At 42.0% G+C, this 19,089-nt stretch overlaps 1 protein-coding gene across 6 annotated transcripts in view; it reads left to right on the forward strand.

Annotated features, from left to right (window-relative positions):
- The window catches only part of ASZ1 (ankyrin repeat, SAM and basic leucine zipper domain containing 1), a 96,398-nt gene that overhangs the window by 16,793 nt on the left and 60,516 nt on the right, over window positions 1-19,089 (forward strand). For 3 of the 6 annotated variants that reach the window (XM_005285761.4, XM_024108972.3, XM_065556177.1), the window contains one exon: window positions 6,354-6,465. The exons of the other annotated variants lie outside the window; for them this stretch is intronic. In XM_005285761.4, coding sequence (XP_005285818.1) covers window positions 6,354-6,465 — 112 coding nt within the window. The remainder of the gene's footprint in view (window positions 1-6,353; window positions 6,466-19,089) is intronic. 6 annotated transcript variants of the gene reach the window in all.

Consider the following 19,089-nt stretch of genomic DNA (forward strand, 5'->3'; position numbering starts at 1 on the left):
TGCACTTTATCAAAGTTGGTTAGTGCTTTCTTCGGTGCCTTTTAGAAAGCAGCAGCAGAGGGAATGGGGAAAGAAAAATAGAGCAGAAAAGATGGATCAGTGGAGAGCAACAGTTAAAGAAAAACTGCTCAAAAAGTCTCACTCTGTATTACCGTTATCGACTAAATAGAAATATTGTATAAAAATTGTACAGTACAGGTAACTGTCTAAACATCTAAAAATTGAATAATTAGTGGTACGTAATATAAGGTTTCTGAATTAATTTTGGAGACAAATTAATTTTGAGTAATCTGAAATTTAGATGATCACGGTTTACATAATCTGGATATATAGATAGTTATCGATATACAAAATTTCCCCAAGTATATAGAAAAAATTGATAACTATTGTATACTCAGTGCTGGTCCTTTCTAAGAAACAGGCTCTAATCTGTTTTTAAGTGACTTTGTTTACTAGTCAATATGAAATCTTACAAAACAGCACATTTTCTTACCTTGATGGAAGTCAGATTTAAGACATTTCTACATCGTAGACGACAGCAACGTGTTGCACACTTAAATATTTTTTTTTCTTGGCAGTAATGTATTTCAGCTATTATATCGTTGAAGAAAGTTTTCAAAAATATCCTCTATGTGCTTTCTATCTTCTTTTAAACTGAACTTCCTCTTTTAAGTAATTGAACTCAGATGAATTTCAGTGAACTGCAGTAGAATGTCACTTGAATTGGAGTTAGTGGGCAGATAATGGCAATCACATGCACTAACAGATGGTTGTGAGTGTTTGTTTTTTGTAAAGAGGGTAATATATGCTCCGGGCTTTAAAAGGAAATAATTATAAAGTGCAATTTGGAAAAGCTGCTCTAGCAATCATGTAGTTACATCATTTCAGTAAATAAACTAGTGTTATCCTGACCACAGGAATTTGTTTTTTTTTAAAAAGCTTATTTTTACACTATAGAATACAATAGCCTAATGAATTTTACCAAAAATTCTGCTTAACTTGGTATATGTTTTGATTAAAACAGATTTTTTTTCTGTTGGCCAGATCCTGCTTTGTGCCAACTTCTCTGTGCCATTCTGGTAGTGCAAAGAGGACTTAAGTTTACATGGAGCAATTTCCATATGACACCAAGTGGCATAACTGTCTCTACACCACGAACTACTGCATTTCTCTGGGTGAAAGGGATGTGGTTGGGCATGGCAGAAACTTACTCATACTGTAGGGCAGTGGTCTCCAAAGTGGGGTGCGCGCACCAACCCCAGGGGGTGCGCAAGACGATCCCTTGGGGGGCGTGGGAGGAGGAGCGCCGCCGGGGGGGGGAAGGGCGGCCGGAGGAGGGAGGGAACGAGCGAGCGGGGAAGCTGTCCCCACCCCAGGCAGGCAGGGCCACCCCGGAACGCAGGGGCTTTAGGGGCTGCAGGGCCCTGGCCTGCAGCTCTGAAGCTCCTTTTGGAATGCGGCACTGAGACCTCCGGTCCGTGGAGGAGCAAGGGCAGCCGCACAGCCAGCGGCCAGAGAGAAGCGGCGATTTCCCCTTCAAAGTGCCGCATCTCTCCAGCCGGCTTTGAAGGGGAAAGCGCCACTTCTCTCTGGCCGCTGGCTGTGCAGCTGCCCCTGCTCCTCCACGGGCCGGAAGACTCAGGGCCGCATTCCAAAAGGGGCATTAGAGCTGCAGGCCAGGGTCCCGGGGCCCTAAAGCCCCTGCATTCTGGGTGGCCCTGTGGGGGGAGGCAGCTCCTATGGGGGCTGTGCCGCGCTATGCAGAGCCACCTACACACCCCCTGTACCAAACAGGAGCTGCCCCAGGTAAGTGCTCTGCACTTCCTGCCTGCCCCAGCCCTGAGCCTCGTCCCGCACCCCCACCCTGAGCATCCTCCCGCACCCTAGCTCCCTCCCATACCCTACACCCCCAGCCCTGAGCCCCCTCCCTAACCCAGACCTTCGAATCGCTGTATCACAAAGTGTTAAACCAAGATTTTCAGAAATAATGAAGCATATTCAATCACATTGCTCTCACTAAAAATATTAACTATTTTTTTTGTACCGTTAATAAATAAAATACAATACAAAATTATTTTAAAAATATTGTTTGTTTTATCTTTATCTCATCCTTTTTTAATTTCTATTTTTGTATGTTTTATAATGTATATAATATATAAGTACAGTAATACATGTATATAATTTATACATAAATAAATATACATAAATTGAGGGTGCATGCTCAAAATTTTTTTACTGATAGGGGTGCGCGATCAAAAAAGTTTGGAGACCACTGCTTTAGGGCATCATCTAGCCGCTAACTAATGGGGGTTAGGAAGAAACGTCTTTTGTTGCAAGATTATTCCATAGTTTTCCACTTTAGAGTTTTTATATCTTCTGAAATATCTGCCAGTGGCCACCATTAGGGACAGGGTATTGGACTTAGATGGACTACTAGTCTGATCCAGTATAGCAGTTCCTATATTTCTGGTTATGCCATTTTGTACTGCTCTAAAGAGTTTCTCTTTCCTTGGTATTAAGTCGATAATTATTTGTAAGGTGCAATAATGTTTTCTTCTCCTTTAATACTTTTATTTGTTGCCTAGACAAACTACTTGTTTTAGATCAGTAATGTCAAAATGAGATCTACATGATATGTTTATATGGCTTATAGTGTTGGTAAAAAAAAAAAAGTAGCTTTTGCAAAAAATGTGGAAAAATAACTTTCATTCTCTTTGAAACCATCATGAACTTTGTTTTTTGATGAAATCTCATTTCACTGAGGAAAAACGCTTTCACTTTTTTGGCTCTCTCCTTTGCTCTCTTACTGGCAAAAGTCTTTTCCTCACCAAAAAGACACACAATTTTGAAACTCTTAATCAAAAAGGAAACATTTTGCCCCAAAATAAAAATTTTCATTTTGGTCAAAAGGCTATGTGAAGGAGACACCAAAATCTTTTTGATTGAAAAAAATGTCAACCAGCTGTACTTGCCTGTCTGGCACATTCAGATTCTTCAGACCCTAAAATACTAACGTCTTTTGTATACAAAAGCCAAAAATGGCATGATGATTGAACCTGGTGATATTCTAAACAAAAAGAGCTCTTAGCCATGCTTGTAGATGTTTCCATTGCTAAATACTGACTCAGCAGACATTTTAGGCGTCAAAGTGACGTTTGGGATTATTATGTGTGGGCGGTTTGTGTTGATTTTTGTGTGTGTGTGTGTGAGGGGGGGGGGAGGTTGTAGTGGTAGATTTGTATGGGTGGCAGTTGGGCCCAAGTCATCCAACATCTGTGCAGACTTGCTCATAGAACCAATGAAATTGCTGCATGCAAATTAGCTGTAGAGTAAGGGAGGTGATTTGTTTCGTTATCTCTGATCTTACAGTGGCCTAAGACACTTGGCATGGCATAGATACATGCATTACTGTAGCTGTACACTGCACAGGTGTAATTTGTAAAGTCAAAATGGCTGAGAACTTAAAAATTGAATGGTAACAGACCATGAAACCCAGGGATGGTAGAATCTGGTGATACTTTGAGAGCTATTTTTGTTCAATCATCCATCACTTCATGCTGACTCAGCAGATATTTTAGGCGATTGACACAAAGAGTGACTTTCTTGGAATCTTATCATATAGATTGTAGCCCTAGTGGTTGCAAAGGTAACCATCCAATGCTGAACTGAATATAAATCTTTTTGAGCTTGTAGAAAGTTAAAAAAGAACTTCCACAACTTCTATTCATTAATTGGTTGTTAAGTAGAAAGGCCAATGATGGTGGTAAATGTTAAAATTTGCTCTTATTGCTGATCTTAGTAGCATTACAGTGGTGCCCGAGGGGTGTGTATGTGGGAATACGGATATGCATAGGGAAGAAGGAAGCTAGATATCAGACAGAAGAGAATGGGGAAGAGAATCAAATGGCAGAGATCCTGAAGTAAGCATATTTTCCATGACTAAGGCTCATAGATGTAATGGTAATATAAACAATCATTTTCCCACTGAGTAATGCTGAATGTGACTGACAAGTACTGAATACATTTATTATATCTAAGTTTAATTACTGTATAAAGGTCTTATTTTACCTTTCATTTTAGTGCAAACCTGTCATTGATGTCAGTGGGGAGTGGTGTGTGAATTGAGGGCATTATGCATGATATCTCTAGACTACGTGTAGACTACCCTTAGTAGAAATCATATTTACCCATTGTCTCACTTTTGCTTTTATAAGTTTTTTACATGAAAAATGCAGAACTCTGAAAATTATTTCTGGCATTATGCTAAAGGAGTGAAACCCACATCTTCCCCATCATGGTTTGTCTTTAGTAAGTTGAGATGCTTTCTTATATTTAGGGCCCTACCAAATTCACGGTCCATTTTGGTCAATTTCACGGTCATAAGATTTTAAAAATAATAAATGTCATGATTTCAGCTATTTAAATCTGAAATTGCACAGTGTTGTAATTGTAGAGGTCCTGACCCAAAAAGGAGTTGTGGGGGGATTGCAAGGTTATTGTAGGGGGATTGTGGTACTGCTACCCTTACTTTTGCGCTGCTGCTGGCGGCGGTGCTGCCTTCAGAGCTGGGCAGCTGGAGAGCAGTGGTAGCTGGCCAGGAGTCCAGCTCTAAAGGCAGAGCTGCCGCCAGCAGCTGCACAGAAGTATGGATGGCATAGTATGGTATTGCCACTGTTACTTCTGTGTTGCTGCAGAGCTGGGCCCTCAGTCAACAGCCACCACTCTCCAGCCCCCCAGCCTCCCTAAAATAACCTTGTGATTCCCCCATCAACTCCCTTTTGGGTCAGGACCCCCAGTTTGAGAAATGTGGTCTCTCCCATGAAATCTGTATAATATAGGGTAAAAGCACATAAAAGACCGGATTTCATGGTCCATGATACATTTTTCATGGCCATGAATTTGGTAGGGCCCTACTTATATTCTTCACAAGTCAGTTCCTTGCCCCTACCCCTAATAATCATTTTGCAATCTTCTGAAATCTTTCAGTTATTCTATCTTTCAGGTAATGAGGTACCTAGAACTAAACGTAGTATTCCATGTGTAGTGGCACCTAAAACTGATGTGTTCTTTGATCTGACATGATAGCTGTGTTTGAGACACAAAAGCGCTTTGGCCTTTTTGCAGTCACATTGCACTGACACGTACCTAATTTTATACCGACCATCACTCCAAGCTCTCTTTCAGCAGTATTGCTCTTCAGGTTTCTCCTTCCTTTTGAATATTTGTATTTCAGAATGTTTTTCACAGATATATTAACTAAATTTAGAATCAGCATGTTAATAAAATTCAGTTTTTAGCTTTTGAATGTTAAATAAATACCCAAAACTAATCTGTCCAATACACCTGTAAATACCCCCCCCCCCCAATTGATTGGTTTATCATTGCCCTTTGTTTAAGTCCTTCTGCCATCTTTCAGTCAATGTGTCAGTGTTGGTATCCAATTTATATACGTTTTGGATAAGATTTTGTCAGCCAGTGTATCACATGCATTACTAAAATCAATATATTAATCAACTGCATTATCTTTCTGCTCATGGAAGTTGAAAAATGACTTGTTGGAAACTTCATATTGTGTAGTTACTTTGTTTCAAAATGCATTCTTTGTTTCAAAATTCTGTACTTTCTATAGCAGTGGTTCTCAACCTTTTCAGACTCCCTTTTCAGGAGTCAGATTTCTCTTGCATACCCCTCAAGTTTCACCTCACTTAAAAACTACTTACTTACAAAATCAGATATAAAAATACAAAAATGTCACAGCACATATTACTGAAAAAACGCTTACTTTCTCATTTTGTCTGTATGAAATTTTTGTTTGTACTGACTTCACTAGTGCTTTTTATGCAGCCTGTTGTAAAACTAGGCAAGTATCTAGATGAGTTGATGTAACACCTGGAAGACCTCTGTACCCCCAGGAATACACATATCCGTGGTTGAGAACCACTGTTTTGTAGAAGACAATTGTTACTTTCCTTATCCTTAAATTCACTTATATATCCTAAAAGTGTTCAGTTCTTTGAAAATAAGACCACTTAATATGCCTGGTTATTTTTTAAGCTTGGTCCTGGATTTTTCCTACTCTTCAATTACTATCTCATTGTCTTCCTCAGTGGCTTCTCCTTCCTCTTCTTGGGTGATTTCATCTGTCTTAATGGCTTCATTTACCTTCACTGAGTGGAATATTCCCAAATCTTTCTATCATTTCCAAAGATCAAATACTTGATTTTATCAAACTTGAGAATCTGTCTGAACTATTGTAAAGATGTAATAATGTTAAAAACCCTCTGCTTCAGATTGTTACACGGAGTACATTATTTGTTGACATCACAATCCTCCAATTGTAATTTTCAATTCAGATCAGTATACTGTATTGATGGCTGCATGTACTGCACGTGCTTCAGAGGAGCAGATTTTGAAGACCGTGGAACTACTTCTGTCAAGGAATGCCAATCCCAGTATTGTTTGCCGGTAAAATATTTCATTTGTTAGTCTTAAACTGTTAATGGAGATATCATTAAAGACCACATGTGTAAAACTCCAGGAGCAGGCATGGGGAAGGATCAGGTTCTGGGAACCTCCTTGCCCTAATAGGAGCAGTCTTGAAGTGAGGAAACTATTAGACTCTTTCTCCATCTCACCTGAATGATTTTCTTCCACGATTGGGGAGGCAACAAAAGAAGTAGTGAGAGGTATGGGCCATCTCTGCCATTCCTTACACCAGTGCTTCTCAAAGCCAGGCCGCCGCTTGTGCAGGGAAAGCCCCTGGTGATCTGGGCTGGTTTGTTTACCTGCCGCGTCGGCAGGTTCGGCTGATCGCGGCTCCTACTGGCCGGTTTGCCGCTCCACGCCAATGGGGGCTGCGGGAAGGGCGGCCAGGATGTCCCTCGGCCCGCGCCACTTCCTGCAGCCCCCATTGGCCTGGAGTGGTGAACCGCGGCCTGTGGGAGCCGTGATCGGCCGAACCTGCTGACGCGGCAGGTAAACAAACTGGGCCGCCAGGGGCTTTCCCTGCACAAGCGGCGGCCCAACTTTGAGAAGCACTGCCTTACACCATCACCGTTATGTGAGACATTATAGTATTTTTTTTTCTTGGTGTCTCAGTGATGTGATATTGCTGAAAATAGAGACACAAGGTGGGTGAAGTAATATCTTTTATTGGAGCAACTTCTGTTGGTTAAGGAGACAAGCTTTCCAGCTACACAGAGCTGACCCAAAGAAGAGCTCCAATAAAAGATATTACCTCACCCTCCTTGTCTCTCTAATATCCTGTGACCAACATGGCTATAACAACATTGCTGATAATGTTGCTATTTCTCTGTTGTCTGACATATGCTGTTACTCTATTTCTATGCGTTATTGTTCACTTGGGTTGTTGTGGGCAGTAGGCATGTCGGCTTTGTCCTGCAACAATATTGACCAGTGTGAGTCATGAAAAAAATCTCATCAGTTAATTGAGTGTATGCAACTGTTTAAATTCTTTTACATGGTAATATAAATTGAGGATAAAGAAAATTACAAATTTGTTATACTATGGGTTTTGCATTCATATCATGTTTAATAATAAAATTAACTGAAAAAGTAACCTATTGCCGGCCCTTCTCTATCTTACGTTGTGTAAGGATGAGACAGGAAATGAAAAGTGAGTTCAAATTAATTTCCCCTCTCTGTTTTCAAGCTTTGTACGCCTGGGGATTTATTCTAATTCTCTATATTAGTCTTTCTCATAGTCATCTGCATTTTGTAAAGAAAAACTACATTTTTTTTATAATAACACGGACAACAACATCCTTTTAAAGTTGTAATGTCAAGCACTCATGTTAGGAAATGCCAGAATTAAGGTTGCAATTTGGCCCCTTTGTAGGTATGTATGTATTATGATACATCATTGCATGATCATATCATATTTTTTCCATTGGACCCCATCCTCATTCGGTGCACAAGATGGATCTGCTGTCAGCATGAATCAAGGTTTTGTAGTGGAGGAGTCTGTGTCTATAAGGCCTTTGGAAGGTATGTAGTGAATGAGGCAGGAGAATGCAGGAAGAGGACAGTTTCAAGATTAAGGGTAGATGAATGCTGCCTTGAAGAATTGGATTCTATCCTTGCCTCTACCACAGAGTTCCTATGTGATGCCAGACCAAACTTTTCACAGGTAGTCACTAATTTATGTGTTCTTTGAGTAGTGTCCCTATGGATGCTCCATTCTAGGTGCACATGCATCCCATGTGTCTCACATTGGAGATTTTAGGTAGCAGTGCCAGTTCAGCCATGCATTCACCACATGCAGCCTTGTGTTCTGCAATGTAGCTATATAGAGCTAGGCAGGCAAACCACCCTCTCTGTTCCTTCTCAACCGCCTCAGCAGTGTCCAAATAGAGCTAACCTCAACTGTATTTTTCTCTTATCTACTAGTTAGTGTTAACTTATACGCACGCACACACATACATATATATATATAGTTTTTAGTGTAAGGACCATTGTCCTTTCATGTGTCTTTTTTTCTCCCCTCAGGGGAACTTAAGCACTGGGAGGGTACACCTGGTTTTAAGTGCTGCTTTTCATGCCAGAGACGATCCTGGTGAATAACAGGCACTCCCAGTGTGTCCATTGCCTTGGGGAGTCATATGTTGTCCAAAAGTGTAATTTCTTCCTGGCATTAAAATCTAGAGTCAGAAAGAACTGGGAACTTAAGCTTTGTCTTGCTTGGACTGGCTTCTGACTCTGGCCAGGGGACTCCCCTTACAACAGTCTCTGAGCAAGTTAATTGCCTCAACCTCCTCAGTGCAGCACTCCCCTAGAGCATTGAAGAGTAAATTTCTGGAATCCTCTCAAAAGGACTCTAGGAAGTAGGCTTCAAGCCCTTGAAATAGAGAATCTACCTCAAAGAGGCAGTCTTTGGCACCTACCCCCTCCTACCACTGGCATCTACCGGTCTCCAGCTTGGTACCCACAAGGCTGTAGGTTCCTCAGGTACCATGAGCACCAGAAAGTCCAAGGACTCTAAGGGTTCCAGCTCTGGAAGATCGGTACCATCTGGAGATCAGGGTGGTAGGAAGAAGAAAACCAGTTATTCTAAACCAGTACCGAAAGAGTCTACCAGGCCCCTCATTTGGCACTGCAAAAGACCAGACCAACACCTACTGATCACTTATTGGAGCACACAAAACCTTCGGTACCATCAGTTGCCTCTCCCTCAGTTACTTCTGCCCAGGCAGCCTCCTCAATATCAATCAGTAATGCAAGAGTTTTGATTCTCTCAGGATCTGGCAGTAGCAAAGACACCTGAATCTCCTTTATTCAATATCATCTTCTCAGTACTGAGGATTTCTTGATCTCTGGACATTCCCCCAGTTTCAAGGGAGTCTCCGCCTATCTCAACAAGTGCCCCACCCATACCAAGTGATGATGACGAGGAAGTTATTCGAGTGCTTGCTCATGTCCGTTCCACAATAGGTGTGTAAGCGCCACGTGCATCATTGCCGGAGATTTTTCCTTCAGTGGTATCCATCAGGCTAGCTCTAGCGACCTCTGGTGCCACGTGCTCATGTGCTGGTATAAGGGGCACCACTGGCCACACACCCTCTCAGTTCCTCCTTATTGCCTGTGACAGTTGCTGGAACAACCTCTCTTGCTTCTTCTCAGTGGTTTTTGGAGTCTATCTCAAACTAGCAAGCCGTATTGGGGAGATACAACTAAGTCTGTGGGACTCCTTAGCCAAGTTCAAAGACGCTCTGCCTCAGGAATCAAGGTAGGAATTCTCGGCCCTCTTGGATGAGGGTCAGAATATGGCCAGGACCTCACTCCAGGCGCCACTGGATGCACCCAACGCAGCAGCCAGGACGATAGCCTGTACTGTCACCATGAGGCAAAGCTCTTGGCTTCAGTCCTCAAGACTTATTCAACAACCTATTCTAGCCAGCAAGCTAAAGAAATATGGGCTGGATGAATGGACTATAAGGTGGATAGAAAGCTGGCTAGATCATCAGGCTCAACAGGTAGTGATCAATGGCTCCATGTCTAGTTGGCAGCTGGTATTAAGCGGAGTGCCCCAAGGGTCAGTCCTGGGGCCAGTTTTGTTCAATATCTTCATTAATGATCTGGAGGATGGCGTGGATTGCACCCTCAGCAAGTTTGCAGATGACCTTAACTGGGAGGAGTAGTAGATACGCTGGAAGGTAGGGATAGGATACAGAGGGACCTAGACAAATTAGAGGATTGGGCCAAAAGAAGTCTGATGAAGTTCAACAAGGACAAGTGCAGAGTCCTGCACTTAGGACGGAAGAATCCCATGCTCTGCTACAGACTAGGGACCGAGTGGCTAGGCAGCAGTTCTGCAGAAAAGGACCTAAAGGTTACAGTGGACGAGAAGCTGGATATGAGTCAACAGTGTGCCCTTGTTGCCAAGAAGGCTAATGACATTTTGGGTTGTATAAGTAGGAGCATTGCCAGCAGATCGAGGGACGTGATCATTCCCCTCTTTTCGGCATGGGTGAGGCCTCATCTGGAGTACTGTGTCCAGTTTTGGGTACCACAGGACAAGAAAGATGTGGAAAAATTGGGAAGAGTCCAGTGAAGGGCATCAAAAATGATTAGGGGACTGGAGCACATGACTTATGAGGAAAGGCTGAGGGAACTGGGATTATTTAGTCTGCCATAGAGAAGAATGAGGGGGGATTTGATAGTTGCTTTCAACTACCTGAAAGGGGGTTCCAAAGAGGATGGATCTAGACTGTTCTCAGTGGTACCAGATGACAGAACCCAAGGAGTAATGGTCTCAAGTTGCAATGGGGGAAGTTTAGGTTGGATATTAGGAAAAACTTCTTCACTAGGAGGGTGGTGAAGCACTGGAATGGGTTACTTAGGGAGGTGGTGGAATCTCCTTCCTTGGAGGTTTTTAAGGTCAGGCTTGACAAAGCCCTGGCTGGGATGATTTAGTTGGGAATTGGTCCTGCTTTGAGCAGGCGGTTGTACTAGATGACCTCCTGAGGTCCCTTCCAACCCTGATATTCTATGATTCTATGACTTCCTCATGAGGTTCAGCAGGTTATTCAGGACCTCCCTTTTGAAAGCTCCTCATTATTCTCAGAACAGACAGACACAAGACTTCATGGCCTGAAGGACTCAAGGGCCCTGGGTCACTATGCTCTGTCGGCTTAGAGGAAGCACTTCAGGTCCCAACAGCTATCACACTTCTCAGCTCCAGGTCTGAGGCAGAAACCCTATAAAAGGAAAAAGAGAGGTTACAAGCCATGTCAACTGCTTTCTTCCACCTCAACCTCCCAGCTGTGATCACACAGGTACTCCGGTGGGCCCAGGCAGGCCTTTTGAAGGTGCACCCGAGGCCACTATACCAGTTCCCACCTCAGATCCGGCCTCCCTTTTATTTCTGGACCGTCTGGCCCACTTCAGCCCAGTGTAGTCCTGCATAATATCGGACCGCTGGGTGCCAAATACAGTGACGGTCGGCTATACCTTTCAGTTTTCGTCCACCCCTCTCGCCCACCCCTCATCCACGTCCCTCTTCAGGGACCCTTCTCACCAGCAACTCCTCACCCAGAAGGTGCAGTCCGTCCTACGGATGGGTGCCATAGAGAAGGTTCCGTAAGACTTGAGAGGGAATTGGTTTTACTCCCAATATTTCTTAATCTCGAAGGCCAAGAGGGGCCTTTGGCCCGTTCTGAAACTTCATGTTCTCAACGGAGATCTCAAGAAACTGAGGTTCCGCATGGGTCTCTGGCTTCCATCATTCCCTCACTGGATCCAGTGGACTGGTACACCGCCCTCAACTTAAAAGACGTCTTTCACATTTCTCTCTTCCATGGCCACAGAAGATTTCTCAGGTTTATTGTAAACAAAACCCACTACCAATTCACTGCTCTTCTCTTCGGCCTGTCTGTCTTCGGCCTGGTTTTTCACAAAGTGCATGGTGGTGGTAATGGCCTTCCTCAGATGGCGAGGAGGTGTGGGCGGATGGCTGAGGTTCCTTGGTGTTAACCCTCACTGGTGGCAGGTGCAGCACATTCCCCTTGGCCCTGGGACTGCCACCATGTCAGCACATACTGCAGGGCCAGGTTCTCCTGCAGCAGGTGGGAGAGCACCCCTTCCAGGTGGGGAGAGATGAGGGGACAGAGAAGGAGACAGAACCTATTACCTCAGTCAGACCAAGAGTTTAGCCCCAGAGAACCCTGGGGCAGATGGGTGAGGGGGATGATAGCAATACCAGTTTGGTCTAAGGTGGAGGACATTGATGACAGATGGCTCATGGAGAGGTGGAGGGGGTTAGGTAGGCTGTGGCATATGAAGTGTGTTTTGGAAGGGGTGGGGCAGCCATGTTGCAGGATGGAGGAACCCCAAGGTTTGGGGGAATGGGGCAGGGGAATCTTGGGTTTGGCAGGGGAGCCCCCAGTCAGCAAAATGGCTGAGCGAGCCCAGCTGCCAGGGAAAGACTGAGGATGCTCCCACTGGCAGCTTTCATGCTCCACTTTGGTGAGGGATGGATGTGTGGGGAGGGCACCCATGCACAGCCTGCAATAGGAGCGGGGGTGGCTCCTAGCATGGATAATGGAGGGGAGAAGGGGAATGGTCAGTATCCTGGGAAGGGGGTCCCCGACCCCCACTGCAAAACAGCACACCCACACCCTGCCACCTGCTGCCAAGATGGAGGACAGCTCAATGCATGGGGGGGTGTCCCTGATATCCCTTACTGCAAAATAACACACACACCCCACCCGCCTGCAAGCCAGACGCTGAGGAAGGGAGGAGGAAACCTTCCAGTTGTGCCTCTGCTGCTCCGCCCCCTCTCCCCCCCCCCGCCCCCCGCCAAATCCCTCTCTTCGAGACCCTCCCTCCTACACATGCTTTCCTTGCAGGCTCTGTCAGGCAGGGCAAGTGGACAGGGCTGTGTGTCCTGGAGCTATGCCGAAGGGCCAAAGTTGACAGGGGAGTGGAAAGATGCAGTCTGGGGGAGCCACACCCCTACATGTCCCCCCACAATCTCCACCCCTGGATGTGACATCACAACATCACTCTTATGCTGCGGCTGTGTTGCTATTACTGAGTGGACAATTTATGGTGCGGAAAGTGTTCTCGGGAAATGTTGTCATAAGTGGCAGTTGCTCTTAAAAGGTGTTGCTGAAAACAAGCGTATACTGTGTGTCTGTCTGTCTATATCTCATTCAGCAGAATGACTGGCCGAGTATTCTACAATTGGTTAATAACCTAGTAAAAGTGTCCTGATTGGTTAATAACTTAGATTGGTTAATAATTAAATCACACAGTATTTTAATATCATGCTGCAGGAGATACATTAAAGAGCCATCTGCGTGTCACTGCTTTAGGTTAATGTTTGATGGCAGTTGAATAGGAGTTTTAAAAGGTAGTAGTACTCTTCCACGCTTTGCCCACAAACTAAGCTCTGCTTACTTTTAGATGCCATTCACAGAGGATTGTGCTGATGTGCAAAATATGATCACTGGGCACCTTTGGCGTGGCTCCACCTAAGTAGGGTTTGGATGCTCTGCTGTGCTTTGTTAATCTCATAGTGCCACCCACTTGTGCCAAAATGAGATGTCACCCTCAGCAGATTATATAAAAGACCTTCATAATAGAATCCTCCTTTTTCTTATATGCCTTGATCAGCAGTGAAATAACTAAATGCCAGCATTAACTATCTTTGGGCATCTGAGTTAACACCTAAGTGAGATGAACAGAGACAGTTTATGCCTCTCTCAAAACTACTGTTTTGGCCTCTGCAAATTCAGGCAGACATCCCTTCATTGGCTACATTTGGCTTATACTTTTTTTTTTTTTTTTTTTTTTGAGACTTTTAAAAAAAAAACTTAGACTCTGGAGTACAAGATGGCAGGTCAGGAGCAGGTATGCCTTCCCTCCCCTCCTTTTTCCCCTTAACTTGAGCCCTTAGTCTTGATGATCTGATCATGCAAGGCCATGGAAATCTAAAGAAGCTAGACTTCACAAATGTTTTGGAGCTAACAGCAATTCTCATCTTGTTAAAGCCTCTTCTCCCTATGTAAGCTGTATTTAAAAAAAAAAAAAAAAAAAAGCATGATCCAGGTTTCAATGGAGAATGCTATTGCACTATTATATCAATTGACCACAAAATGTATCAGGAAGCATTCCAGCTCTGGAAATAGCATGGTCTTCATACAACTCATCTTTGCTATTTGTCTTTCTTGTGGATGATGAACTATGATAAGTGTCCAATATAAATGTTCCCAAGAAGGGTTCTTTCACTCAAAGGAATCATCTCAATCTCTGAGCTGTCCAATAGAATAAATATCAAATGTCACTAATTCTGCTCCAGGAAGGGAAGGTTTTTATTCCCCAAATGATGCCTTTTTATTGCACTGGAGCAAGAGTCTCAAGGCTTTCTCTCTAATAAAAAGGGGTACAAAATGCACACTGTATTTCAGTTCAGTGTTGCCTTTTAGATTGGAATAAGTGGTTGCCACATACTGGTATGCACTGGGTATTCATTATTAGCCTTATCGGGTTTTCTGATCAAGGAATGCACTTTGGAAATTGTCATGAAACTAATTTTAATATGCTAGTTACTTTTTAGCTTGACCTGGAAGGCAGTATATAAGCTCCTTCTATTAATGACTTGTTTGTGATACTATCCAACCTCACCTTTGTTATTTGCACGGCAAGACTGCATATTTTAAAAGCCAGTTCTTAGATACTGAATTATAAAGCATATTAATACTTAGAAGTAGTGCTGGATGGACAAAAATATCCATCTGGAGTATCTCGTTTGGTGTTGTGTATAGGTGCTATTCATTAAAAAATATATTCCTAGGTGCTCTGCCCCTCCAAAAAAAGCAAAGCAAAACAAAACTCTTCAATTAACCTAAAGTTAAGCTTGTATCTGTAAGTTTTTCAAAAAGGAAGAAAGGCCTTGACACATAGTAGATTTTTTTTTAAAAACAAACATTGAAAACTTGCAAAAACAACGAGGAGTCCTTGTGGCACCTTAGAGACTAATACATTTATTTAGACATAAGCTTTCGTGGGCTAAAAATTCAAATTTAAATTTACACTTAATCCAAAAGCAAACATTAGAAAGTGTGGAAATGCATAGTCCAAGTCTCTCAAACCATCTTAACATTGCCTTCATTCCCTCTTAACCTTCCACCCTGTGCATCTGTTGCACTGTGCATGTAAAATGGAAAGACATTTTGATGGCGTTTTTGGAGGGTTTAAGATGACATCTTAGGTTTATTAAATTCACTTGTCATAGTTTGCCTTTGGAATCAAGGAATATAGCTTTAATTGTGTACATGTATCTAATATGCTGTCACGCTTCCCCATGACTTGTAGACTATCTACTGTTGGTGTAGTCCCAGTTGTGATAACAATATCTTCTGTATCTTTCAGTACAATACAATTGTTACATTTGAAACTCCATTTACTTTCAAGAATTACCTTGAACACTGTCACTTCGTGTGTAGAAATAGAAACCTTGTCACCTCTTCTTCAGTCTCCAGTACCACTCCAGATTTTTGGATAATGTTCCAGGCTGCAGATAGGCAGTCCTGACATCTTTTCTGCCATCAGCTGTTCTCTCTCCCCAAAATAGCGCCAAGTATGAACTATGATCTTGAAAGATCTCCACCATGGGTGCAACCCGGTGCAGGACCATTTATGGAATGACTGCATTTGAAGAGCTCTAGAGCCACCTGAACAGCAGTCATTCTCTAGTAGCAACTCCCTGCTTCTGCTTGGTGTTTCTTACTGGATCCTGACACAGTGGTGCCCTCAAGCAGCTCCTGCAGGGATCAGAGGAACAACTGTGGATCATGTGGCCACCACTCCAATCCTGCCTTTACCAATTTTCAGTGGCTCATCTCATCAGTGCAGGAGTGCAGGAAGCTAAATGAGAGGGCACCAAAATGCCCTGCGGAGCCAACACATTGAAATCCTTGCAGAATTCCTTCCCTTCCCCTCTCAAACACTGGCCTCCTAGGAGGAAAGACTCACTGGTTCCGGAAAGCGGAAAGATGGATCACAGTCACAGGATTACTTGTTGGTTTGGCCAAAATATATCATGGTTGTATACAGCTTTAATTTGCCTTTTTCTTCTCTTATAAAAGATAGATTTCTTAAAATAAAAATGTTTTGATTGACTGGTTACTTGTGTGTGTTATGGTAAAATGGGGCTTATGAAAGGATTTGAACAAGAATACAAAATAGAATGTGTAGTAATATGGTAAACCAAGTCTGGGGAGTATGTTCTGCAAGTTTGGGGGAAAAGTTGAGACAGATAAACATACGGATAGCAAAATATCTGACAAGCAACTCTTCCCTGATGGAAATTATGCCTTTAGCGGAATCAGAAATTCCATATGTCCTCTCATGGAGTCAAATACAAAAGTTTTAATGGAGATCCTGTGAGTACATACTTCCACCTCAAGACTTTCCAGGAGAAGAATCTTTCCAGTTGGAGAAGCTTTAAGATACCCACTGGGCAGAAAGATGATAATTTATTTGCTCCTTGTTAGATTATGGCTGTCTAAAAGCCAAAGTCATTTATTTTTGGCCAGGAAATATTATTGGTTCAGAGACTTGTATTTAACTATACCCATCTCAAGTGTTGCAACTGGCTGTTTCAAAAGATGGGTACCAGAAAGTTTTTATTTAAAGTTTTCAGTTCTTATGGCAAGTGTCTGAGATTATTTTCCTTGGAAAAGTGACTATAAAAATGGAACTACTTAAATTTCTTCAATGAAACAGAAGTTCATGTAGGTATAATACTTAGATTGTCCAAGTATTGTTAGTAGGGCTGTCGATTAATCGCAGTTAACTCACGCGATTAACTAAAAAAGATTAATCTCACTGTTAAACAATAGAATACTAATTGAAATTTATTAAATATTTTGGATGTTTTTCTACATTTTAAAATATATTGATTTCTGTTACAGTATTGAATACAAAATGTACAGTGCTCACTTTATATTTTATTACAAATATTTGCACTGTAAAAATGATAAACGAGAAATAGTATTTTTCAATTCACCTCATACAAGTACTGTAGTGCAATCACTTTATCGTGAAAGTGTAACTTACAAATGTAGATTTTTTTTGTTACATAACTGCACTCAAAAACAAAACAATGTAAAACCTTAGAGCCTACAAGTCCACTCAGTCCTACTTCTTGTTCAGCCAATCGCTAAGACAAACAAGTTTGTTTACATTTACAGGAGATACTGATGCCTGCTTTTTATTTACAATGTCACCTGAAAATGAGAACAGGCGTTCGCATGGCACTTTTGTAGCTGGCATTGCAAGGCATTTACGTGCCAGATATGCTAAACATTTGTATGCCCCTTCATGCTTCGGCCACCATTCCAGAGGACATGCTTCCATGCTGATGACACTCGTTTAAAAAAAATGCGTTAATTAAATTTTTGACTGAACTCCTTGGGGGGAGAATTATATATCTCCTGTTCTCTTTTACCTGCATTCTGCCATATATTTCATGTTAGAGCAGCCTCGGATGATGACCCAGCACATGTTCGTTTTAAGAACACTTTCATAGCAGATTTGACAAAGTGCAAATAAGGTACCAATGTGAGATTTCTAAGGATAGCTACAGCACTCGACCTAAGGTTTAAGAATCTGAAGTTCTGTCCAAAATCTGAGAGGGATGAGGAGTGGAGCATGCTTTCAGAAGTCTTAAAAGAGCAACACTCCAATGCAGAAACTACAGAACCCGAACCACCAAAAAAGAAAATCAACCTTCTGCTGGTGACATCTGACTCAGATGATTAAAATGAACATGCGTTGGTCCGCTCTGCTTTGGATCATTATCGACCAGAACATGGACACACGTCATCAGCATGGATACACGTCCTTGGGAATGGTGGTTGAAGCAAGAAGGGACATATGAATCTTTAACGTATCTGGCATGTAAATATCTTGCGACACCGACTACAACAGTGCCATGCGAACACCTGTTCTCACTTTCAGGTGATGTAAACAAAAGCGGGCAGCATTATCTCCTGCAAATTGTAACCAACCTGATTTGTCTGAGCAATTGGCTGAAGTAGTACTGAGTGGACTTGTAGGCTCTAAAGTTTGACATTGTTTTATTTTTGAATGCAGTCATTTTTTGTACATAATTCAATATTTGTAAGTGCAACTTTCATGATAGAGATTGCACTACAGTACTTGTACTAGATGAATTTAAAAATACTGTTTTGTTTTTTACAGTGCAGATATTTGTAATAAAAAATAAATATAAAGTGAGCACTGTACACTTTGTATTCTGTGTTGTAATTGATATCAATATATTTGAAAATGTTGAAAACATCCAAAATATGTATATAAATGGTATTCTATTACTGTTTAACAACACAATTAATTGCAATTAATTTTTTAATTGCTTGACAGCCCTAATTGTTAGGTTCCTTTTTTTGTACCTGAACCTGCTTTTAATAAAAAAGATGCTTCTTAATCAACTAATCTGCTTTCCATGTGTATTCAGAATCATAACTGTTAATTTTACTGATTAAAATAAGTTTTACTAATGTTTGGTTTTGTCAGCATTGGAGAACCAGTACAACTCTAGAAGAGTGAACAAAATTATGTTCTTTCTTGTGCATGATCAACTGAGTTGTTGAGATAGCTCTGCTTGCAGAATCTTCTTGTGAGCCAGAAAGAAACTCTGTTTTATCTTCAGGTCCATATTGAGTTTACAAGTCTAACTGTTTAAAAACTTATTTTTAAACTGAACTGTTTTCATCTGAATCAGAGATGACAAACACTGAACTCCATCAATCACTTATTACCAAGTCGCACTCTGAATAGAACCACACTTCAAACATCTCCCAACTCTACTTCAAAGGATTACTTTTTAACCTGACCTTGGCATATGATTATGGGAGGAAGATGAGAACCTTTTTGGATAGCAATGTTTTGGTGTTCCATATTGGTTGAAGACTGGGGAGGAAGGGTCTCTTTAGGTGTCTAAGATGTCTTTAGGTAAATTGACTGCTTGTACATCATAGAAGCTGAGTGAAGTGAGATGTAATGAAGAGATCAGAAACCGAATTGCAGGAAAGAACTAGAGTG

This window comes from Chrysemys picta, chromosome 1 (assembly GCF_011386835.1).
Source record: "Chrysemys picta bellii isolate R12L10 chromosome 1, ASM1138683v2, whole genome shotgun sequence".
Classification (NCBI taxonomy): domain Eukaryota; kingdom Metazoa; phylum Chordata; order Testudines; family Emydidae; genus Chrysemys; species Chrysemys picta.